This window comes from Bos taurus, chromosome 10 (genome assembly GCF_002263795.3).
Source record: "Bos taurus isolate L1 Dominette 01449 registration number 42190680 breed Hereford chromosome 10, ARS-UCD2.0, whole genome shotgun sequence".
Classification (NCBI taxonomy): Eukaryota; Metazoa; Chordata; class Mammalia; order Artiodactyla; family Bovidae; genus Bos; species Bos taurus.
This window is the reverse complement of record NC_037337.1, coordinates 7,865,447-7,891,608: the sequence shown is the minus strand read 5'-3', so window position 1 is coordinate 7,891,608 and position 26,162 is coordinate 7,865,447. Positions and strand designations below refer to the sequence as shown.

The window sequence follows — 26,162 nt, the reverse complement described above, 5'->3', positions numbered from 1 at the left end:
CTTCACCACTACGCCACCTGGGAAGCCCCCACAAGTTACTATATGACCCAGCAATTCCACCGTTAGATATATGCCAAAGGGAACTGCAAACTTATGTCCACAGAAAAATGTGTAACGTGAATGCTCATAGCAGCTGAAAAGAAGAAACATTTCAGGTGTCCATCAATCGATTAATGGGCAAAAAAATGTGGCATATCCACACAATGGAATGCTATTTTCAATAAAGAGGAATGAGTACTGATTGATGCTACAACATAAATACTATGCTAAGTGAAAGAAGCTGGTGACAGCAGACCATAAATGTGTGATGATCCTGAACAGGCAAATCTATCGTGACGGAAAGCAGATTAAAGGTTGCCATGGCTGGGGGTTGGAGTGATAGGTGATGATGTTAATGAGTATGGATGTTTTTCCTTTTCTTAAAAAAAAAATTGAAATATTATTCACATATTATGAAATTTGTCCTTTTAGAGTACAATTCAGTGTGTTCCATGAAGACACGAGGTTGTGCAACCATCACCACAATTTTTAATTCCAGAACATTTTGGGGGGGCTTCTCTTTGGGGTAATGAAATGTTCTAGAATCAAACAGAAGTAAGGGTTGCACAATTTGGGACTATACTAAACACTGCTAAACTGTAACCTTTAAAAGAATGAATTCTATCATTTCGATCTATAAAAGCTCTTGCAGAAATATGCAATGTAGAAATTAGAGATGGAAGAGAAAGGAAGCCTCAAGTATTTAACAAAATTAAGGTTCTCAGATACTCAGTCCGGCTCCTTTAACTATTTACAGGGATGGCTGGAAAGTGTGTGGCTGAAAACACTGTCAAGTGGTCATCTCAGGCTATTGTGTCCCCTTAAGGGGCTTAAAGAGTCATGAGCCAGCGTAGGTCCTTTAGATAAGGATCCACCAAACATTTTTATGGAGATCCACAGTAAGAAATACATTTTACATCTTTTATCGGTAAACACACCCCCACATACCATACAAAGTGATACTCATCTTACTATTGGGCCACACTCTGATACTTCAATTTGCTTTTATTCTATTCCATTTTCAAAGACTGAAGTGACACACTAAATTGATTTCGTGACCTGCTGATGGCACATGTCTTACATGAAAGCCACAGCTCTAGGATGCTGCCTCTGCCACTCCACATTGGGTCACTGTCCCAGAGAAAGTTGTTCTTCCCAAAACTTTGTCTGTCTGCCTCCTTGAGCTCTTAGCCCCAAAGGACTCTTGCAGCACCCGCTCCGGGAGACGGTGAAGGACAGGGAAGCCTGGCGTGCTGCAGTCCCTGGGATCGCAAAGAGTCGGACATGACTGAGTGACTGAAAGAGGACAACTTCGCCCATAGCTGGGGTCAGTTCATAGGTAGGGAGGAAAAGCCTTGGAGCTTTGAGATTAATAGTTCTATGTAGTTACATCCACTGCCTTCTACATCTGTGTTTTTATTCTTTCTCATTCACAGCTTGACGGGAGGTGGGGGCAACCTTGACGTAATCCTTTACTTATATTCTTCTAAAGGTTTATATGGGGAAAGAGGGGATTGCATTTCTATAAAAATTTTCAAAAGGCAACATTTCCCCCCTTATTTCACAAATGTGTAAAAATACATTCAAGATGAAGAAAGGAAGCATAATTATCTCCAGGTGGGCACTCAGGAACAGTCTAGGCAGGCAGTGGCCTGATATCCTTATCTATGTATGACAGTGAAAGGGAAGGTCACTTAGTCGCGTCTGATTCTTTGCAACCCCAATATACAGTCCATGGAATTGTCCAGGCCAGAATACTGGAGTGGGCAGCCTTTCCCTTCTCCAGGGGATCTTTCCAACCCAGGGATCGAACTGAGGTCTCCTGCATTGCAGGCGGATTCCTTACCAGCTGAGCCACAAGGGAAGCCTAAGAATACTGGAGTGGGTAGTCTGTCCCTTCTCTAGCTGATCTTCACAACCCAGGAATTGAACCAGGGTCTCCTGCATTGCAGGCAGATTCTTTACCAATCTGAGCTATCAGGGAAGCCCAAGACATCCTAAGACAGCACTAGACTAACTGGCTTACAGTTCCAGCTAACTCAGGCTTCTCCTCTTCAAATAACCGATGATGTGTAGATCACACAGTCTCCCAAATACATGGGATAATTGATTATCTTGATTTTAAATACACAGTAGAAAACAATCTTGGTACTTGCAACCTCTCCATCACTGTCCCCCCTGCCCGTGGTCTCCCAACTAGTTTCAATGGGGTTAGTGCTGGAAACGGGAGACTTCTCCTTTGTTTTGTTGCAGACTTCATCTTTAGGGTCATATTTTTGGACATATACAGAAGAGGAGAGAGCAGGGGGTGGTAGGCAAGCTCCAGGGCAGAACTAAATTCCTCTGTATTACTAATATCAATAGATTTGGTCAAGACAGGAACTGGAAGATTCTTGAGAGTCCCCGGGACTGCAAGGAGATCCAACCAGTCCATCCTAAAGGAAATCAGTCCTGAATGTTCGTTCATTGGAAGGACTGATGCTGAAGGTGAAACTCCAATACTTTGGCCACCTGATGCAAAGAGCTGACTCATTGGAAAAGACCCTGATGCTGAGAAAGATTGAGGGCAGGAGGAGAAGGGGATGACAGAGGATGAGATGGTTGGATGGCATCACTGACTCAATGGACATGAGTCTGAGCACGCTCCAGGAGATGGTGAAGGACAGGAAAGCCTGGCGTGCTGCAGTCCATGGGGTTGCAAAAGAGTCGGACATGACTGAGCGACTGAACAATTCTTATCAATAAATATTGTACATCTCGGGCAATGCTGGTTTGAAGAAGCAATGGCACTCAATGTACTTCTCAATGTTGCCCTAATTGCCACCATCTTTCCCCTCCCCCTGGTAACATACTATCTGCATGCAGGTAATATGATAGTGTACACACACTTTTGTAGAAGGCGTGAACTAGGACAAAGGGCTTGGGCTTTGGAGTCATAAAAGTATGGGTATCCACAAAGCATAGGAGCTTTGTGACCTTGCTCAGGTTAACCTCTCTAAGGCCCAGTTTCCTTAAATCTATAAAATGGGCTTAATAATAGCAATCTTACTGAGTTGATGTGAAGGTTAAAAACAATCCATGTAAGGCATTTAGCACATTTTCCAGTAAAGAAAAGGCCTAGAGAGGTTATGGAAACATGTTCATATAAGCAATGAAGGAGCTTTATTAAGCAGTAAATGTCAATCCTGGGTCTCAGGTAGCCCTGGCCTGCAAGTCTGCACTCACATGATACAGTACAGCCACCAATGGGAGTTTCAGTGATTCAAGGTTCCCTTCCATTTCTACTTCAGTCTTCCTTCAAGCTAATTAAGAGTCTAGACATTTCTTCCTCCCTATACCTCCCAGGAACTTCACATCAGGTGGCCAAAGTATTGGAGCTTCAGCTTCAGCATCAGTCCTTCTAATGAATATTCAGGACTGATTTCCTTTAGGATGGACTGGTTGGATCTCCTTGCAGTCCAAGGGACTCTCAAGAGTCTTCTCCAACACCACAGTTCAAAAGCATCAATTCTTTGGCACTCAGCCTTCTTTATAGTCCAACTCTCACATCCATACATGACTACAGGAAAAACTATAGCTTTGACTAGATGGACGTTTGTCAGCAAGGTGATGTCTCTGCTTTTTAATTGCTTAGTTTTTTTCTTTTAGCTTCAGATCAGTTCAGTTGCTCAGTCGTGTCCAACTCTTTGCGATCCCATGGACTGCAGCACGCCAGGCTTGCCTGTTCATCACCAACTCCCAGAACTTGTTCAAACTCATGTCCAGTGAGTCAGTGATGCCATCCAACCATCTCATCCTCTATCGTCCCCTTCTCCTCCTGCCTTCAATCTTTCCCAGCATCAGGGCCTTTCCCAATGGGCATTCCTGCTAGAAACCTCACAAAGTCAGTGGGCAAGTGAAATAGCTAATAGTGGTTGTAAGCAAAAGGAAAAGTTAGGAAAAAGAAACAGATAACCGAAGTAGAAGTTTTTAATACACGCTCTAGGTTTGTCATAGCTTTTCTTCCAAGCATCTTTTAATTTCATGGCTGTAGTCACCATCTGCAGTGATTCTGGAGCCCAAGAAAATAAAGTCTGTCACTGTTTCCATTGTTTCCCCATCTATTTGCCATGAAATGATGGGACCAGATTCCACGATCTTAGTTTTTTGAATATTGAGTTTTAAGCCAGCTTTCTCAGTCTCCTCTTTCACTTCCATCAAGAGGCTCTTTAGTTCCTCTTCGTTTTTAGCTTAATTGTATATATATATTTTACAATAAATGAAATTTCACTGTTTTATTTTCTTCTCCATTATATTCCAACCCTTTCTATCTGCCCTGAAATATTCTTCAGAAGTGATTTTTTTCCCCCTGGTGGCTCTGTAACATACCTGTTGGACTGATTCTATTACTTGCTGTTTCAGGGTGTGGGTTGTTTCCCACTATTTTATCACTGCAAATAAAGTTTCAACTGTACTATTCTTATTATCACATGAAAAATCCTACTATCAATGATAAGATGAAAGAGTATGTACTTATCACTAGTTTAATCAGTGCTTGATAAATATTTGGTGTTGAAGAATATAAGTTGAAGAACTAAGTTTGTTTCACAATGCTATCAAGTAGTAATGCTTTATTGATTCTGGTATTTGTGAATTCTTTTCCTCTCTAAGCTAATCATGGTCAGCTTTTTTTATTTGCAAATAAAAATCTTGACTTCCAAGGAAAAAAAGTTAGTAATGCTTTAAAAACATCTTAAACACTCATAAAGATCTGAAAATCTGCCACGCTTGCATTTCCACAAGCTACGTATTTCAACTATTTATTCTTTTGCAAGTAAGCCTTTATTTTAAAAGGCAAGACATTTCCTGTTTACGACTTTATGGGAATAGGATAAAATAGCAGTTTAAGGCTATAAAAGGCATTCTCTGAGGGACCTTCTGGAATATATTATACTTAAAAGTTTTCATGTGTGTTGAACAATATAAACATATACTGTTTCTAAAGACCAAAGTACTATTGTTTCTCTGGATAAAATAATGAAAATAGAGTTAAATGCAGAAAATTTAAATGTGTAGTTTTATTCCTTAATATTTAGGAAAGATGGTCATTTCTTGCCTTTTGAATTGTTCTCGTTTCCTTACTTTCTCTGCGGTGTTTTGCTGGGATCACTGTGAGGTGGGTACACAGGAGCGAGGCACTCCCACGGCCACGGAGCTGGCAGCCTCCTGTGACCGCTCATCTCCCAGTTTCCCAGAGCCGCACGGGAAGCTGACTCTGCACCTCTGACCTCGGTAGGCTTCTCAGGGCATCCAGGGGGTCGGCTTCCCTGCCTTGCCTTACAGGCTTTCTGAAAACTGACATGGCAGGGGAATAGGGGACATGGAGAGAGGTCTTGTCCTGGAAGTATCCTTCCCTTGGGTAAAAACACTTTTCACATGGTATTTGGAGCTCTGACACCAGCAGGTTTCTCACAGATACAAAACGACAGTGTTATTTATTTAGAGGCCATTATTAGGGAGCAACTGAGCACAGACCCCCCGGGCACGTCAGGGAAGTGCCGCTCTGCAGGGGTCATCTGGGAATGGCGTGGGTGGGGTCCACATCTGACGGGCTGGAGGACACTGCTGGCTTCCAGCGCGTGGGCGCTGGGAGGACAGATGCTCTGAGGCCCAGCTGTTGGTAGGCTGGGCCTGTGTCATATCTCACATGGTTGGATTTTCTCATGTCCTGCTGGTCATTCATGTAGGTCAAAATTCAGTGTATAACTGCTTGAGCCTAGAATCTAATCATTTTACATATAAGTACAACATAGATCCTTCAGAATTTTAATATAAACTTAGTTTTCTAGGACAGCAATTCCCCGACGTGTGGTCGGGGCAGAGGGAAGACCACACTTTGCTCATTCAAGGAGTTATTACCCATGAGTTATTACCCTGTTCTCCATTTTGGAAAATGAATTCATGGACAGTCCTACCACTCTCCTGACCAGTCTCATCTGTAGCTCTCTCCATCTGTAGCTCTCTCCATCTGTGGTTATTCTGTGAAGGGGGCCAAGTCTCTGGTAACTTTATCACATCTAATGGCATCAGGCCCATGTATTTTCATATTGAAATATTTGTTTTTAACTATAAATTGTGACAGATTTTATTTTCTTGGGCTCCAAAATCACTGCAGATGGTGACTGCAGCCATGAAATTAAAAGATGTTTGCTCCTTGGAAGAAAACCTATAACCAACCTAGACATCATATTAAAAAGCAGAGACGTTACTTTGCCGACAAAGGTCAGTCTAGTCAAAGCTATGGTTTTACTAGTAGTCAGGTATGGATGTGAGAGTTGGACTATAAAGAAAGCTGAGTGACGAAGAATTGATGCTTTTGAACTATGGTGTTGGAGAAGACTCTTGAGAGTCCCTTGGACTGCAAGGAGATCCAACCAGTCCACCTTAAAGGAAATCAGTCCTGAATATTCACTGGAAAAGACTATGATGTTGGGAAAGATGGAAGGCAGGAAGAGAAGGGGACGACAGAGGATAAGATGGTTGGATGGCATCACCTACTCAATGGACATGAGTTTGAGCAAGCTCTGGGAGTTGGTGATGGACAGGGAAGCCTGGCATGCTGCAGTCCATGGGGTCGCAAAGAGTCGGAAACGAGTGAGTGACCAAAATGAACTATAAATTGGTATCTTTCAATTTCTCTTTTATAGTTATAGAAAGGCCTTAGTCTTGCTATGAAGGGACATATGTAAGTAGGTTTTATTTCATATAAACTTTCTTTGAGAATGATAAAGAAGCCTTACTAAATGTTATCAAAGAGGGGAAGGCAAAGAATTTTCCAGGTCAGTTCTGTCTGGGCATCATTAAATGGTAATAAAAATGGTAAACAAACTTTGGGTCACTCGTTCTGGACTCCAAAGGAGCTTAGCTGGACCAAGAGTGATCTGGGCACATATACGAGCATCTTCTGTCTGCTGGGAGCCAAGAGTCCCAGAGACCCCACTGACCTCCAGTGTGATCCTGTTCTTCACCAGGAGCCCGATCTTAATGTCCATCAGGTTCAAGTCTTTCTCCAGCTGCTGATTGCCTCTGATCTTGGTCACCACTTCCTCCCTCAGTCGGGCTACCTCCAGCTCTTCCTGGAAATCCAAGTCGCTTTGGTCCAACAAGTATACAAATTTGCGGATTACTCTCAATGGGGGGTTTTCAGAGCCAACTGAAAGGAAAGGAAAGGAGTGCTTCAACTGGGCATGCTTGAAATGATCAGTAGGAAAGCAACTAGGTCTTTAAAGAAAGCATTATCAGAAAAGACAGCAATGGTGGTGCTGGGCCCCACAGTGAATCATCCCGCCTCACATCAAATATGACGTGTCAAAGGAAACTGATCATATAAACACATGCAGGCCACTGAGAACGTCTGCCTCACAGTTTCCTTGTTATCCAGCATTTGTTTATCAGCCGTCTCTCACACTGTGTCCAGGACTCCCACACTGAGGAGATAGCTCTAGCTATTGGTGTCTTATTGATGAGGAATCTGGGAAAGAATGCTAACACTGAGCTGTCCCGGCTCTGAGAGCTTGTGGCTGAGCCAGATAAGAGATTTCTGTTCTTGCTGCAGGAAGCAGAAAGTGTTTGCTTTTTCAGTCCAAAAGACTTTGGGGGAAGGAGCAGGAATTAGGTGAAAGGGGAATTAGGAAAGGTCAGTCAAGGGAGACCTGTAAGGTCCCATAGGAGCCAAGAGGACAACTGGAACGCATGTTCTGCTTGGCAGAAACAAAATAATTTTAGAAATGGAAATTGGGTCCCTGTCGTTTCAGCATGAACCAGGGAGGGCCCTCAGCACCTAGGAGACCAGGCTTAGTCATGGTGAGGGTATCTGTGTAAATTCTACCAAGGGCTTTCCCTTAGTGCCTTGAACCTTACTGATGCTTTGATTCCTCGGCACTGTGACTTTGCAAAAAAGCCAACTTTTTAAAGGTGTTTAGTGAGAGTGACTCTGGGTAAATTATAAGAGGAAACAACTGGACCTTCAGTGCTGATGACAGGACACATCAACGCAAAGAGGACTGGAGAGAGCCCAGTGCGGTTTTGGCAGCCTCAGCCAACATCCTGTCCTCTACATCAGGGCTCTATTCAAGCTTCCTTATGTTAACAGTGCTGTTAGGATGTGTGGTGTTCTGTCACTTAAGAAATACAGAGTTCAATCAACAACGCAAACAATTAGCAGCATGAGCCCAGCACAAACAGCCAACTCTAGAGTCATCTGTATTACTACTGTGCCTCTTCTCATGTATTTATCGCTAGCTATCAAGGAAAAGCATCAGAGGTCCACATCTGTCTCCAGGCTCGGAATCTACTGGATAATAATACCTCATATTCCACTAGATGGCAAGTTACTGTGGATCATGGACCCTTCACTTCCTGATCACCAAAGCATATGTGAATTTATTTTTCTACTATTTTACCAAAGATGCTGTTGGTGACATGACCATTTCAGGAACAGCCTGAACCACACACCAGAGCTCAGTTACATAGCCGAGAGAACGTAAGCCATCTCATGTGTGTCTAAAGTTCTCTCTGCGTGCTCCAGAGAATTGTGTATCATTCTGTGTGCCAACAGGGCAGGTAGAAACAAATGAATAATTTAGCTTTACAAATTATTATGGTTCAAATGTAACAGCTCCTCTGTCAACAGTTGGCTTTCTGGCATCTTCACATCTTCACATCACTTTGTGGTAACTTTCGTTTCAGGAAACCACTCAACTTCACAGTCAGCCCTTACAAGGGGCCAGTTAAAGTTCTAGCAAGTTCCAAACCTGAATGCATTCAGTGCCTTTCTGGAGGAAATGGGTGAAAATGAATAATGCCAGACTAATAAAAGTGATGTTTTTCAGCTTAAGAAAATGCCTTAGTTTGATGAAGGTGCTGAATTGAGAAAGAAATGAAAATTTACAGTTCAGTTACCACAAAGCTACCTTATTTGCCAAAGCAGCTTTTATCTGATTTATTCACTAACACAGTTTCTGTCTTCTACGCTTTAATAAGAAATCACTTAGATTTTTAGCTGGAATTCCTTCTATCTTTTTAACTTAAAAAAAAAAAGTAAGCAAGTGACAAAAACTACCACAAAGTTATATATGTTCTACTTATTTACAAGGTATCGGTGGGGGGTGGTCTTGAGGGAAATGGACAGACGCTAAATTATGTGAAATTGGTTTGTAATCTCACAGCTGAGTTTTCCTTTCCAGATCTAGCACTGTTTCTACAATTGTCTACTTTACTGAATATACAATTTAGGGATGGATTTTTGTCAATAAAGTATTCTAAATGCTAGCATAATTTACATTAAAAAAAAAAAAACACACAAAACTACCCACAAAAACCTGTTCCCTAGAAGGAGAGGAAAAGCAGCTTGTGTGTGTTTGGAAAAACTATCCTTAATTTACCTATTTTAGTGTGTCAGGGCTCAGAAAACAAACCCCCTCTTCAGCTTTCTTGTAAAAAATTAAAGAAAGATATCTACCAATGGAGACATGAATCTCATCAATTGCAAAGTGGAGCAGTGTGACATTAGAGAGACACGTTCTTCCCTCAGTCTGCACGCTGGATTCTGGAACCTAGCAAGCAAGGCAGTATCCGGAAGATTCCACAGCTCGAGGCAGAACCTGGCCTTTGAGGCTGCTAGAGACTTTTCCCTTAACAAGTACCGGGGAGGGTCTTTTTGGGTCATACAGTTTGCTCCATAAGTCAGACAGACTTTTAACAATAAAAGGTGTTGGCGAAACTACTTACTACTACTGTGCTAGGAACATTACTGAGCAATATTTTTATTTCTTTCAAAAAAATTAATAAGACACAAGATAGTTACAGACAGCATAATGGCCACTACTAAAATACACAATGATGTGTTTTGCCCTCTCAAAACTAATCCTGAATGACCTAAATATTTGAAGAATCTGGGCAGTACTAATAAACTTATCAGCAAGCTCTTCTAGACTTAATCTAGGACATGCTATTTATCACATGTTCTTACGATAATTAGAATGTTAAAAATTCAGCATATAAAGAATGCTTGACTGTGTAAAAGAAATGAACAATAGAATAACAATCAGGAGCAGAGCTGAAACCGAAAAAGATGGCACAAAATGTGAATGCTCTTTCTGGGTGATTTTAATTTTATTTTTCTGTTTTCCAACTTTCTGCAAGTGACATTCTAGTTATAAGGAAGACAGTTTAAAAACCACAGGGACTGTGAAAAGTCTAAAATGAAACTACATGAAGATGTTTGTAATTTTCTTTGGGAAGTGAAACTATGTGCTTTTCCCCTTCTTATTCATATTTCCAAATTTCTTATATGACTATGTTTTGTTCTTAAAATGAGAAGGAAAAAAAAAAAATCACAGGCCAGGTAATAAATTAAATGGTATTCAGATGTAAGTTTATCTTCTGGCTAACTCTTTTGCATTAAATTCCTGTCTCTAGCTTATTATTATTTTTTTTTGAATACCTGTAAGAGGTCCTTTCATGACTGTTTTTCACGATTTTCTTTTGAAATACATAGTGAGACAGGCGTACAGTTTTTATCTTGACCTCCTGCCAGTGACCCCATGACTGACAGGCTGCAGGAAACACCAAAACAGCTCTGCCAAGAAGCCCCCACTGAGCCCACTCCTGCGAGGTCCTTCCCACAGCCCTTGACGAAATGATCATGGGGACCGCGTCCTGAGGCTGGTGCTGTGGGTATGAGCCTGCCAGCGCTGGGGGGCCTCTTGTGGAGGTGCGGGTCGGCATCGGCTTGTCACAGGGACGGGGCCCGGGCAGCAGCGGTCCTGGAAGATGCCCCTTGGCGTGAGCCCTCTTTTTTTTTTTTTTTTATTATTATTATTTTTTTTTAATTTTATTTTATTTTTAAACTTTACATAATTGTATTAGTTTTGCCAAATATCAAAATGAGGTTGCCATTAACCCTACCATAGAGCCCATAGCTAGCTCACATTTAATAAAAAATATCAGCATTAATGCCAACTCCTTTTTTTAAAAATTGAAGTATAATTGAAGTCTATCATTAATATAAATACATATCACTATATATTCTTCACAAAACACCTGAAACTAACACAGCACTGTAAATATATATATATTTTGGCCAAAATTGGGTTTTTCCATAAGTTGTAGCAGAAAAACATATATATATAGATATATAAATTTTCAGATTCTTTTCTATTATAGGTTATTATAAGATATTGAATACAGGTCCCTGGGCTATATATAGTAGGTCCTGCTGATTATCAATTTTATATATAGTAGTGTGTATCCTAATTTATCCCCTCCCCTCAACATTGTCCATTTTTTTTTTTTTTTTTAAGAAATCCCATCTACTGCCCTTAACCATTCCACTTTGATAGAAAGGCCCGTTTCCTGTCAATGACATGCTCGGGTCTGAGATGGTCAAAATCTACTGGCGATAACGTGTATCCACTGACGTGAGCAGATGGAAATAACTTGTGCTTGCTTGGTCTATAAGGAATGCTTTGTTTCGGAATGCTCTACTTACCCAGTGTTTTGTAGTCATCTCTAGCTTTGCTCGCTCTCAATAGAGACTGGATTTTCACAATTTCATTGTTCTGCAAAAGAAGATGACCAGTCACAACCTCCCAGAGTTCCATCGACTCCACTGTTTTAGAATTCAGCACTCTTCAAAAACTGACGGCATTTGAAGAATGGACACTATTTAGAACTGACAGTATTTAGATGTGGTGTAGTCAACGTTTATTTTTGCATTCTCTTTGAAGAAAGGGTCAGATAAGTTAGCTAATAGTATATAAACAAGATTGCAAAGGGATTGTCTAAATAAAGATATCTAAAGAGGGAAAAGAATTTTACCATTAAACTTAGATGGTCCAATCTATGTTCACATATCTATTCTTCAAAAATCCTGAAAAAATTCCTCCTGTGGGCTTATATTTAACTGGTCAGCAATAATTAAAAACGTTGCAAGCAAAGTTGGAAAGTCCTTCATTAGTATCTTTTCTCTCTGGCATAACTAGCCAACATAAATTTTTCCTCACCCATTTCCTTTCCAGTTCTGAATAAAGTCTTATTCTGAACAAAAAAATGTAAGAAGCCTCTAAATAGTACCACAGTGAGTTCTAAAATCCATTTTTTTCCTCCAAGCATTTGTTTATACCATTTGATAAGAATCATTCAATGCTAACATTCACAAACTATTCATTTAAGTTCATTCTCAGGGAGGACAAATTTCCACATGTGTGTCTCTTACATGAGCTCTGAAAAACTGCAATCGTGAGAGGTAATTCCTTCGTGCTGTTACCATCCGGTACCAGGACTGAATCTAAAAAAATAAGTGAAAAAGAGAAATCCAGGCAATTACCAAACCACCTTTCATATGTCTCTATGCAGTCTTTTAAAAATAATATCGATAATTTGATAAAAAAGCAAAAATCAGCCATCCACCAACTAATAGACATCTACAGCCTCATTTTTTTATGAAGAAATCATTTTATTTATTTTTATTTATTTATTTTATTTTTTAACTTTACAATATTGTATTGGTTTTGCCATATATCAACATGAATCTGCCTCATTTTTATCTCCTACTTCTTTCGTTGCTTTTCCTCCGAGGTGTTCAGAACATGTTACACATTATGGTGGAGAAGGTAATGCAGCTCTTTGTACTATTTTGCTTTAATCTCAGTAAATAAAAGCCAAGCAAGCAAGGCATTTTGCTTAGAGTTGCAAAGGGTCAGGGGATCAAATAAAACTAAGTTCAGAGTTGCTTCCAACACCCCTTAAATGCAGCCAATACTTTTTGGGTCTTTACAGGAAAACATTTCAAAAGGTTTCATGAGGGACGCCCTGTGACCCATGGTTTTCTGGGTGAATAAGCATGTGTTCCATGGTGAGCACAGGGTATTTCCAAGTGTAACATGTTCAGGAACTCATAATGCAAAAGGTCTAGACCATGTCATTCTCTATCCTCATATTAAAAAGTCTTAACAAATCTCCTCTGACTTCACCTCTCTCCAGCCCTACTCTTCTGAGTCTTACCTGGATTTCCAAGTTTCTACAAGCTCACTGCCAGATAGTTCTTTAGTTTTCAGCTCTGACAGTGGGCACCCCAATGGCTGCTCTTCCTCTAAGCTTGGAGCAACCAGCCTGGATTGGAAGTTGGGTTAGATGGGCTTATCTACTCAATACAGGCTCTAACTCAGTTGTACTTCTTCTTGTCATTGGTTTTGCATTTGCCTTACAATAAGGCAAATAAGTTTATACTGTTAAACCTGAACATTCTAATTATTATTAGAGAAGATCATACAAAGAACATGAAATAAAGCTGGATTTCTTCCAAATCAATTTGGACTTTTTAGAGGAGAAGCAGGTGCAAAAGTAACTGCGGTTTTGCATTGTTGAACTTTGCCATTTGGTACTGGAATACGTTCTTAAATAAATGTGGCTATGCTATACATAATTTTCATGGCCATTTCTTTATTTTTAAAAATTTATTTTTAATTGAAGGATAATTGCTTTACAGTATTGTGTTTGTTTTTGCCAAACATTAACATGAACCATCCATAGCCATCATATTCTTTTTTTTTTTGCTGATGACTTATTACTTGCTGTGTATTTTATGTTTATTTTAGACTATGGAGATGATGTTAGACAAAAGCACATTCGAGCGATTTTCTTATCTGGTTTCAAGATGGATTGCAAAGCGGTAGAGACAACTCGCAACATCAACAAATGCACTTGGCCCAGGAACTGCTGATGAATGTGCAGTGCAGTGGTGGCTCAAGTTTTGCAAAGGAGACAAGAGCCTTGAAGGGGAGGAGCATAGTGGCTGGCCATCGGAAGTTGACAATGACCAACTGAAAGGAATCACTGAAGCTGTCCTCTTACAATGATACAAGAAGTTGACAAAGAACTCAGTGTTGACCTTTCTATGGTTGTTTGGCATTTGAAGCAAACTGGAAAGGTCAAAAAGCTCGATATATCGGTGCCTCATGATCTGACTGAAAATTTAAAAAACTGTCATTTTGAAGTGTAGTGTCCTCTTATTCTATACACAACAATGAACCATTTCTCAATTGGATTGTGACGTACATGTGAAGAAAACTGGATTTTATACAACTGGCAATGACCAGCTCAATGTTGGTCCTAGAAGAAGCTCCAAAGCCCTTTCCAAAGCCAAACTTGCACCCAAAAAAGGTCATGGTCACTGCTTGATGGTCTGCTGCTGGTCTGATACACTCCAACTTTCTGAATCCCAGTGAAACCATTACATCTGAGAAGTATGCTCAGCAACTCAGTGAGATGCACGGAAAACTGAAATGCCAGCAGCTGGCGTCAGTCAACAAAAAGGGCTCAGTTCTTCTCCATGACAATGCCCGACCGCACGTCACACAACCAATGCTTCAAAAGTTGAACGAACTGGGCTACAGTTTTGCCTCACCTGCCATATTCATCTGACCTCTTCCCAACCAACTACCACTTCTTCAAGCATCTCGACAACTTTTTAGCAGATAAAATGCTTCCACAACCGGCAGGAGGCAGAAAATGCTTTCCAAGAGTTTGTTGAATCCTGAAGCACAGATTTTTATGCTACAGAAATAAACAAACTTATTTCTCATTGGCAGAAATGTGTTGATTGTAATGGTTCCTATTTTGATTAGTAAAGATGTGTTTGAACCTAGTTATATTGATTTAAAACTCACGATGTGAAACCGCAATTACATTTGCACCAACCTCATATTATAAAGAGACAACATAGTGTTTTGATGGATCCTCTTGAAGATGATCAGCTAAGTGAGGGGGGAGGCAGGACTCAAACCCAGGACTTGCTTCTGATGTCAAGTCTCAGACACAGTCTGTCTTCCAGAAGCAAAAGGAGAATGAAGGAAAAAGTTTACATGCTTCCTAAGGTAGGAAAGAGTGTTTACCTTCACAATAAAGCGAATATTATCAATGAACATTTGTCGCCTGCGTTTATATGCTTCCCGTTGCTTATATGCCTTCCAAAAAGCCTGTAGAAAATAATGAGTTACAGAATTACTTACATGTCACAGTTTATTTTAGAAAGTGCAAGGACAGAGTACATCACAAGAGACACTGAGTTGGGACAAAGTCAGGAATCCTCCCTTCCAGATCTCATCTGGACACCGTCTCATCTGACACCAGGTGGACACTGAACTGGGCAGAGCACACCTGCTCACAGCTGGGGCTTGTCCCAAGTTGGTGAAAGGAATTACCAGGTGGAAGCCCAGGTTCTGCTTTGAAAGCGTAATTTTAACAAGGCCCTGAGTGATAAGAAGTAATAATAAAATGGAATTGTCCTGAAATATACAAACAGATCAACTTGGTGCTCGTATTATTTGGTAGCATTATAAGATGCCTCAGGGCTTCTCAGGTGGTGCTAGTGGTAAATGACCCACCTGTCAAAGCAGGAGACATAAGAGACGTGGGTTCAATCCCGGGGTTGGGAAGATCCCTTGGGGGAGGGCATGGTAGCTCACTCCAGTATTCTTCCTGAGATAATCCCATGGACAGAGGAGCCTGGTGGGCTATACTCCACAGGGTCGCAAAGAGTTAAACACAACTGAAGGGACTGAGCATGCATGAGATACCTCAAAATAATGACTAGTAAGTATCTTTACTCCAGCAAGCAAGCCACTGTGATCCAGATCGAAAAGGAAGATGACCCTGGATTCCTGAGAGCAGGAGTGCTGTGATGATCTTTCATTATTTCATCTCTTTTTACATAAGGTTTAATGAGGCTTCATCAATATACCTTTACTACGTTATCAGCTTAACGAGAGCTTTTATAGGAAACATTTACAAAAAGTGGACACAAACTGGTATCTTAATTTGTTTTTTGTTCTTTTCTGGGCTGCTCTGTGCAGCATGCGGGATCTTGGTTCCCTGACCAGGGATCAAACCTGTGACCCCTGCAATGGAAATGCAGACTCCTAACTGCTGGACTGCCAGGGAACTACAAACTGGTGTCTTTAGAATGATCACATCCATAGTTGTTATAAGTTTAGTCCAACTCATTTTTGAGAATCTGTTTATTGAGACATATCTTTGTAACTCACTGCACTGCTCTGATTTTCTTTTCCAAGTTAGAACTGAAATAAACACAAATTCTGTGTTTATTTCAGTTCAGTTGTGTCTGACTCTTTGCGACCCCATGAACTGCAGCACGCCAGGCCTCCCTGGAGTCCATCACCAACTCCTGGAGTTTATTCAAACTGATGTCTATTGAGTCGGCGATGCCATCCAACCATCTCAAAGGGACAAATACAAAAATCAAGTTATTTTTTATAATTTTTTCACATTTTCATGTCAACCCACCCCATTCCTTCTTTTTTAAAAAGGTGTATGGGATTTTTATTGCCATTTAAAAAAGAAAATACTTTCTGGTAATGATTCAAAACAAAACAGTCGTGATGAAATATACACGCAATGGAGTACTTGCTCCGGACGTCCCCTCTTAGTATTTTTATTTTTTGTTTTGCAATTGTTACAATGTTGTGTTGGTTTCTGCTGTACAACAATATGAATCAGCCATAATAATACATGTATCACCTCCCTCTTGAGCCTGCCTCCCTTCCCCCCCAACCCCTGCTGTACAGCAACCTCTCATCAGCTATCCTGTTTACACATAATATCCCCTCTCTCAATTTAAACCCCTAGAAATGACAAATGTGCTTTTAAAAACACCTTAATTTTGAAATAATTAGCAACTCATAGGATGCTGCAAAGATAATTCATTGAGTTCCACGTACCCTTCACCCAGCTTCCTCCAATGGAAACATTCTACAGATACGCTTATAAAGCAATCCATCATAGAGCCAGAAAACAAGAAGGCTTAAGTGCCCAAAACTATGAGGGACCCTGGGAGAGAGAGGACAGTTTGAACTGGCTGAAAAAGGGAACCTCAGAACACAATTCTGCAAACATTGGGAACCTCTACAAAAAAAATGTGAGCTGGCTCTAAGCTTGAGGAGCCTTGGGTAGCAGTCAGAGAAATTCTGGGGAAGTCTTCACATCATCCACTTGCCAAGCAGTGGGGCAAAAACATGGATGGGGAGTATGGGCTGGAAAATTACGAGAGTATAGTCTTTTTGGCGGGAATTTAGCAGCATCAAGTTTAAAGCTATTTAGTATTTCACCTCGTGTTTCTAATTTTCCATACACCTAGCCTAAGAAAAATACAAGCACCTGTGTAGGAAGATGACATTTAAGGATTTCTATTGTATTATTGCTTGTAATACTGAAAAAGTATAGAGGTCAGAATGCTGACATCGGAAAACAGTGATAAATTATGATTGCATTCATCGGGATGACAATCTAACTAGTAACTCATTTGTCATGATGGTCTCAGTGTGACTCAGGTGCTTTTGATCCTAGCACTGTTTTTAAAGTGCAGAGGTGCAAATATACAAATAATATTATACATGCCATTTCTTGATCCAAACTGAAAGGCAACCAAGACACTGGAATTAGCTCAATTGCTCATTCTGCTTTTTAAAGAATTATTTCAACTCCAGAAACACTATTAATCTCTATTAGCTCAGAGTCTCGAAGCTTTTGGATATGGAATCTGTTGTAGCAACAGATCTGATATTAAAGCATGATTGCATTGGTAGAATGAACCCACTTGTAGGTTTTGTATGATGTTTTAAATGTCTTAAGGAGTTAATGGTCACCAACAGTACTTTCCTAAAGATTTCATTTCATATTTCATCTATTTAATGATTATGTAGATTTTTCTGGGATCTACATTGATATATCAACATTACCTTTCCAAACCAAGGCAACTTGGCTAGGTTTAGAGGTTCTGGTCTATAGAAGCAGAATAACACATGCTTCCTATTTCATTTGTCAAGATTTAACCTTCTTTTTTATTTGTAAGTTTTCATCAGGATTGGTTTCTCTTATTCCATGCTAACAGCAGAATTGTGCAAGGCCCAGAGCCTGCAGGCTCTTCTAATTAGAGGCTCTTTATTGAAAAAAATTATAGGTATAAAGTTGGGAGGAAGGAGCTATTGGTATAAAGATACAGAGACAAAACTCTAAACCCTAAGGCCATTTAGAAGCAGCCTTTTATGGACAGAGACAGAAGGCATTTACAAAACCATCACTCTCTCCCTTGAAAGGTGGGAGAACTTACGTAAAAATTTATAATAGCCATCTTCTGGTTTTGGTTTTTGTTACCATAAATAAATTTTCTGTGCAACACAGCTGTAACAGAGGAGTGTCTCATGATACCTAGACCTCAGAAGTTACTGCTGTTTTATAGATTCTAATTGTCAATCTCCAGAAAACCTGGCTTGCCAAATTGGTTGCCTTGCTTCATAATTGGACACATAGGATAGTAATATTCAAATTACCAACTTCTGAAGCAGATATTCTTCTGTGACCTCCCTGGTAGCCATTTATCTTTTTTCCCTCTCTGCTTGAAGGTACAATCCCACAACCTAAGGGTAGTCAACTTCACTCAAACGACACGACGGAGGACTGCCCCACCGTGTCACCTCACCCTCCAGCCCCACACGCCTCCCGACAACCTGCTCTCGCTCCAGAGAAGCTTGTTTCTTTTTCTCTGCTGGGATGTTCATGGCACTCTCTGACCTGAGGTTCAGTAAGTTAGTAATTCTCAGGGCTAAGTTTGGGGTTTGTCATTCTCAATGTTTTTTCCTACAAGGTGGTATTTCAAATTTCTTCAGTTCAAGGGAAAAAAAAAAATTGTAGCTAACTCTTTTTTCCCCGGACTCAGTTTTTCTGAACTCTTCCTGGGCCATCTGACCTACCGGATGTTGGTACCCCATTCCCTGCCCTCTGAGTCACCATCTTGATCGCTTCGTCATTTCAAATACTTGTTGAGCCCTTAATAGCGGCATACTGGTCACAGTCTGTCATGAATTATCCCATTTTAATTCCCATTAATGGGAATCCCATTTAATGCCCACAACCCTGAGATAAAATGGAAATTTCAGATGAGACAACATATTTTAAGCTATCTATTCCTTCCCTCAGCTTTTTGTGTGTTTTTTCCTCAAGTTCTCCACATGTTTCATTTACTTTCCAGTGGCTGTCTTGCATTCTGCAGTCATAAATTCATGCATGTTCTGGGATGTCATTATTTTTCTTCCTCTCTGTAGCCATTGGCTACCTTTTCATTTTATCATGCTGTCTGGTTTCATTAAATCCATGTGTCATATTAAGTTTCTTAAAAGCAAAAGGAATTTCAGTATAATTTTTTGTGTGTCTCCTGGGATAAGAATTCCCTTAAATGTTTACTTCATTTATATTTTACCTTATATTTCTTTTTCTTTTTTTTGATATAGCATTTTGTTTCAGATTTTTTTTTTTCTGGCTCACTTCTTAAATGTAGGCCACTTTACCGGAGCCTTCTGTTTACTCACCATTCAGAAATAATCTGTCTATGTAGAGTCTCATTGACCTTGCTCCCTGTCTACTTGAGCACCATCTGAATTGCCCCCTAAGCACCCAAGGCAGAGGACTGGCTACTGATTCTCTGTCCAAACCCAGTTCTTGAGGAGGAGACTGAGGGTAGCAGTCAGTGGAGCTACCGAGTTAGTTGAGACTGCTGTGTCTGGGGCTGACTCAGTCAACAAAGAAGTTCAGACGGTTCTACAGAGGGGAACCCTTCAGATTTCACAGCGTTCTCCTAATCCAGGGTGAATCAGTTATTTTGGCAAAAAAACGAGACGAGTGTGATCCCTTTTGGTTCATGGTCTTTTGGTTTTCTAGGTCAGCCCATTTTCCTCTCTAGGTTACAGTCTGCCTTTAAACCTCACGCCCTCCTTTGTTAGAAAACTGTCAGAAGAGGCAGGGACAAGTCATCATGGAGTGACTTCACAGGGCAATGGCTTCTTCTTCTTCAATACTGCTGCTCCCACTGAGGTGAGGGGGAAAGCCTCCAAGTTAGTGTTTCTGCTCTTCTCCAGCTCTCTCGTGACTTCAGCCCTGGGGCCTGGTATCAGCCAGATTTTACACTAGCAGGCTCTTCAGACTGTCTTCTAACTGTAACACAGCTGTGGGCAGACTGGAGAGCTTGAGGTTGGTCCAAATCATGCCACACCAGTTAACACTCTTCAAATTTTGGGCAGAAGTAGAGTCTTACCATCAGTGTGGATGATGCTATATTTAAGATTTTGTTCACTTCCTGTGTGTTTTATCTATCATTTATTAAAAGAAGAATAAACTGAAAACAAGTTCACCTAGAAAAATCCTTTGAATTTTAACTTTACAAAAGAAATTTCTTAAAACATTCATCTTTCCTGCCCTCTAACATCTTAAGCTCTTGCAAACTCAGACACTTGAGCATCTACTGATTGCAAGCCATAAGAATACAAAAGTTGTAAAAACTCATCTTCTTCCCTGCACAATATTATAATTAGGTGGGGAAGCAGATAAGCATGCCAATGATCACAAAAGAGAAGCTCTTTTAAAAACTTTCAATTTAGGAAATGTAAGTTAGTGGCCAAAGCAAAAACCCACCAAACCCCACCCATCAAAAACAGTATCACTTCGGACACACAAAAAAGGACAAATGCACAATCTTTTAGAAACCAGTGTGGCGGTTGAAAGAGGATGTTAGCGGAACACAGAACAGAAACATCTAAATCTGGCAAGCTCCCCTCCTGCCAACCAGAATGTTCGGATAAGTCACGCAAGCTTAAGAAGAGCTCACAACACAGGGCTTCGGAAAGAGGATGCTTCTTGCAGAATGAAGAATGAGAGATTAGATGAGACAGAAGACACTCTCAGAGATGCTACATCTGTTTCATGAGCTCTTCTATTCTTTGGGCTTCTCTGGTGGCTCAGACAGTGAAGAATCTGCCTGAAATGCAGGAGACCCAGGTTCAATCCCTGGGTCACGAAGATCCCCTGGAGAAGGCTACCCACTCCAGTATTCTTGCTTGGAGAATTCCATGGACAGAGAGCCTAGTGGGCCCCAATCCACGGGGTTGCAAAGAGTTGGATACGACTGAGCGAGTAACACTTTCACTTCACTTTTCTGTTTTTTAGAGCATAGAAACTCAGACACCACTCAATATCCACTAACCACTAAAAAACCAATTTGAAAGCACATGAGGTTAGATAGTAGGTGACAGAAGGGTATCTAGTTTCTTTAGAGAAACAGGATTTCAACTCAGGTCTCAGGTATTCCCCTGATTGACTATTCACAGCATCCTGAATACGTTCCAGAAGATAACAGGTGAAAAGTCATTCAACATCCTTCCCATCTTGGAGCATTCAACAGTGTAGACCCAGGGGCGCTGATTAAGGACACGATCTTCAGTCAGATTTGTTTATTAGAATGCTGGTAGTTGACGGTCCTATGATTAAATAAAACATTTTCATGGGATATGACAGCTGTCTGTTACAAGTGGGAGATGACTCACATACCTGTATTTTGACCACATGCTTTTCCTGTTCATACAAAAATGCTTTCCTAGCTTCATACTCTTTCCTAATGAGGGGTCCTGAGGTTGTGGCTTGGAAGCGCTGGAGCATGTCTTTGCTAGCAGACCATATCTTCTCACGGATGTAATCTGCAGTGATATCCTCAACAATGTCCTGGTAAGAGATATTTCTTATGGTTACACTTCACACATCAAGTGAGAAGAACACAGAGAACAGATTCTGGAAATTCTATCTTTCAGAAAGGGATCTGGATAGCTCTTTCTGGCTCAGTGTAAAAACAAATTTGACCAGAGTCAAGGGGTGGGCTGGCTCAGCTTCTTTCTAGAGACATGGTTTTAGAATCCTCTGAAATCTGGGTGGAGATGAGAATGTGGTTGAATGGTCTCAGGATTTGGAGGTGGAGATGTTGGCAGGGATGTTGGCAGGGACCGGGCCTAAGGCCTGGGCTCCCCAGAGCGTAAAAGACAAGAATGATTACATAAGTGTTGGCATCACCTCCTCCCTCTCCTGGGGGAAAGACAGCAATGCCCATGAAGTCCTCTGGCTTTTCTTGCCCAGGCCAGAGGAGGCAGATACCTGCAAGGAGTAGGGGAAAACTCAAAATAAATTTGGGAGAAAATAAAGGACTTGGAGCAGAAGAAAAGGGGCTGGGAGAGGAAAGATAAGCACTCTTTTGGGCAGACAGGGAAACCTAGATGAATGAGAAAGCAAGGAAGAAGGGGGACTGGGAGAAGTCTTCATGCAGATGATGAACTGGGTTACTTTCACGTTCTTTGAGAAATGCGCGCAGAGACTGGACTCATTTCTGTGGCAGATGCCTCTTAACCATCCATGTGAATGGACTTCACGGATGGTGAATTTAAACAACTACGACTGAAATCATGTAAAAGATGCATAAATACTCTCACAAGGAGACATATGTACAGCCTAGAGTAAATTCAGTAATTTCAGACTGACTAGAGTATTTTTTTTTTTAACAGCACAGATCCTCCACTTTTCATTAATCTTGATGCTGGAATCAGGGATAACTTCACAAAGTTATACTTAGGGCATCTTTGGATGCCATACGAGCAATTTTTGTCTCTTGAGTTTTAACCTTTCAATGTTGCTTCTTCACAGTTTGACATATCCTTTCAATGATAGCACATGGTTTTTAAATATTGGCCATAATGTTATTTTTCAACAAAGGAGCACTAATAGTTCACTGCCACATGCCATTTTCCTGTAAAAAGTGGGACATTACACATTTGAAATGAGTAAATGAATACATTTTTCACTATCTTCTTGTCATTCAGGATTTCTGTGGCACTGTCAACCCCAAGTTACAGCTTTTTCTCTGAGTTTTAGTAAGTTACTCTACTGGAGATTCTGTCCACAATATCGTTATCTTGCAGTATCTTTCTTGCTGGAGAATTTGAACAGTTCTATGAGATCTATATGTGTGAGTTCTAATTTTTTCAAGACGGAATTCAATTATTAGAAGTATTTTCTTTTAAACACACTACAAATGCCTGGATCACAGAGCAAGTTTCACATCTTCTGGGGCCAACTTTTGGTCTCAAGTCCAAAGCAATCTTAGTGAACATTCCTTCAAGAATATTGCTTCCTGTTATAGGCTGAGGTAAGGGGAAAGAAATAAGACATCTTGAATATTGACAACCAAGGAATTACCACTAATTGAGCTCTGGTGTCAAGGAAAACCTGAAGATTGATTTCTTAGGGTAATCTGCCATCCTATATAATCTGCAAGAGCTTTATCTGCCCGCTGCTCTGTGGTGCTGCTCTGACATACAGAAGACATTCTAGAAATCAGTAACCATACAGCCACACCTAGCTGCAGTTCATGAAGACTTTACTCCATATCCAGCCTTCAAATAAATCAGTTCTTCCCATCAATCCCTTGATTCTAAAATAGAAAGGCAATCACACTTATCTTTATATAGTACATTTTTCCATCAAACAGCAGACTCCTACCTCAATTTCCTTTCCCATGAGCCATGATTCTTTAAGCAAGCAGGGTTCAGGTGTGACCCAGGAACTCTCTTTTGAATCAATATTGTAGTAGTAATCATATTTCTCCTGCAGGGTGAGTTTAAGCCATGAACCTTCAGTAGACACTAAAGAAAAAGGTTTGTTAAATTCTAGAGAGGAACGTGGAAACTTTTAAGATTAACGTAGTTTCTTCAGTAAGTAAAATAATTGAACAAGGATGTTTTCCACCAGGCATTCAGATAATCTAAGTTAAAATCATTAGCAATGAGTCATTAAAATGGAATGAATTCTGTATATTCAGTGGCAGCTCCCTACTAAGCCAAAGTAAAAGGAGAGTGACGTCTAATGTTAGCTCTGCATGTCAAATTTCTCATGAGGATTAAAGGAGTCACACATGGCCAGCAAGAAGGAAAAGTAAACAAGGAGAGAAACACCAGGTAGATGTGACTAGCACCACAAGTAGATGGGGAGACCAATGAGGAAGAATCCTCTTTGTTTAGAATGTCTTCCAGCAACTTCTTTGAAAAGGGGTGGCCTACGAGGGCTGTGACCCACTATTTAAGGAGGACCCATTATTTAATGATTTGCCTTAAACCAAAGCAGAAGTGACTCGTCTTTGCAGACAACTTTATTCAAAGCACAAAACGGCATACATAACCACTGAGGTCACTAAGAAGGGAAAAGGAAAATTCCTGATTCCTCTGACTCATCTTGTTCTACAAAACCACACAAAACCAGGAGGAAAAAAATGTTAAATGGACTTAATTCTCTCAGGGAGAGAATACTAGGGGAAAAAAATACATCTATGGCAGTCATGGCTTAAACTGGTCAAGAATAATGCAATCTATTTGCAATCAACAAAATAGATTTAGCCATCTATTAATTTTGTTGAATGGTTACGATTCTTGTCTCAGAACAGAGAGCTAAAAACAATAAAAATAAAAATTTCAGAGCAAGCTAAGCCAACTGCTGTCAAGTGAGCACTAGACTAATTGCCTTTATAGGTAAATCATAGTCCTAGTGAATCTCCTCAAAGAATATTTAAATGGATTCAAATAACTAAGCAAAGATAACTTTAAGGCCCTTTAAAGTGTGTTGATTCTTCAATTGGTTTTTTAATGCCTGTCAACTGTTCTGTGGATGCCCAGATCCACAGAGAGATACATAGCTCTTCAAATGGCCAATCAGACAACCATTATCTGTTTAGAAATGCTGGTTTACTAGAAAATATATTGTACAGTCAAATATGGATGATCACAAGTAATCATTATATATTTTCAATCACCAACAGGTACCAGATTCACAAATGTTTTCAGAAGATTGGACACTTTTTAAGGCAACTCTCTCAGTGGGAAGGAAGGAAATCAAATAAAAATGGGGGAAATAGATATCTTTTATTTTCATAAGAACTGAGAAGTAAAAAGTTCTTAGTTGGTTAAAAGTGAATCACATTGGCACTGTAAAGCTTTATTTGGGTTGGGATGTCAGTGAATAATAGAAAAGGAGAATTCTATCATTTTCACATCAAGTATGAGTTTAGAGTCAGGTCAAAGGCTGAGGAGGACATCACCAGAACAGGGTTCAAGGATTTTTCCTAAGAAGTAGAGCTGGTTTGCTGGGGCTTCCCAGGTGGCATGAGTGGTCAAGAACCTGCCTGCCAGTGCAGGAGATGTAAGAGAAGTGGGTTTGACCCCTGGGTTGGGAAGATCCCCTGAAGGAGGGCATGGAAACGCACTCCAGTGTTCTTGCCTGGAGAATCCCATGGACAGAGAAGCCTGGTGGGCTATAGTCCACAGGGTCGCAATGAGTCAGACATGACTGAAGCGACTTAGCATACATGCACATAGTTGGTTTGTTAACTGAGGGAAAAGACTAATTACAGGCCTTTAAGGAAGCACAACAGAGAAAGATTACAGTGAGTTAAGAGGTGATGTGCATTCTATATGGAAACATGTTTTCTAGATGCCTTCCAGACAAAATCATACCTATATAAGACCTAAACTGAGCTCTAAGGCTAAGTGATCTATGCAAGAGTGAACACTTTAGTCTGGGGAAAAACAGACAGCCTAGAACCAGAGGTGAAAGAGTTAAGAATAAATCATCCTGTTCACACACTCAAACAATGTTCACAGCTCTACTGAAAATGAAAGTTAGTCTTTAATTCCCTAGAAAGCTTGTCCTCTTCCTCTGAGAACAGAGGTTGGTAATCTTTTTCTATAAAGGGCCAGAGAGTAATTTCCATCTTGTGTGTTACAGGTCTCTCATACAACTCCTTGACTCTTACTGTATCATGAAGGCAGCCAGAGACAATAGCATACAAATTGATGACTGTGGCTGGATTGCAATAAAACTTTATTTATAAAAATAGGTGGCAGCCTGAGGAATCTTAAAAGCTATTAGAATAAAGGTTTCAGGATACAAAATCAACATCAAAAATAAATTTTATGAAAATATGTCCACATAAAAGCTTGCATACAAATGTTCACATAAGTATTACTTAGGATAGCCAAAACTGGAGGAAAAAATCCCAATTCTATCCACTGATGAATGAATAAACAAATGTGGCATATTCATACAACAGAATATTATCAGCCATAAAAGAAATGAGGAGCTGATACATGCTACAACATGAATGCACTTTGAAGACATTATGCTACATGAAGTCAGACACAGTATGATTT

General features: G+C 40.3%; 1 protein-coding gene across 2 annotated transcripts in view; it reads right to left on the bottom strand.

Moving 5' to 3' along the window:
* IQGAP2 (IQ motif containing GTPase activating protein 2) overlaps positions 1-26,162 on the bottom strand; it is a 308,957-nt gene that overhangs the window by 42,841 nt on the left and 239,954 nt on the right. The window contains exons 16-21 of one of the 2 annotated variants that reach the window (XM_002690436.6): positions 23,464-23,606; positions 21,472-21,642; positions 14,973-15,056; positions 12,296-12,367; positions 11,570-11,639; positions 7,023-7,231 (exon numbers count right to left, since the gene is read on the bottom strand). In XM_002690436.6, the coding sequence (XP_002690482.3) occupies positions 7,023-7,231; positions 11,570-11,639; positions 12,296-12,367; positions 14,973-15,056; positions 21,472-21,642; positions 23,464-23,606 (749 nt within the window). The remainder of the gene's footprint in view (positions 1-7,022; positions 7,232-11,569; positions 11,640-12,295; positions 12,368-14,972; positions 15,057-21,471; positions 21,643-23,463; positions 23,607-26,162) is intronic. The other variant, XM_059890756.1, reaches the window with a different exon arrangement.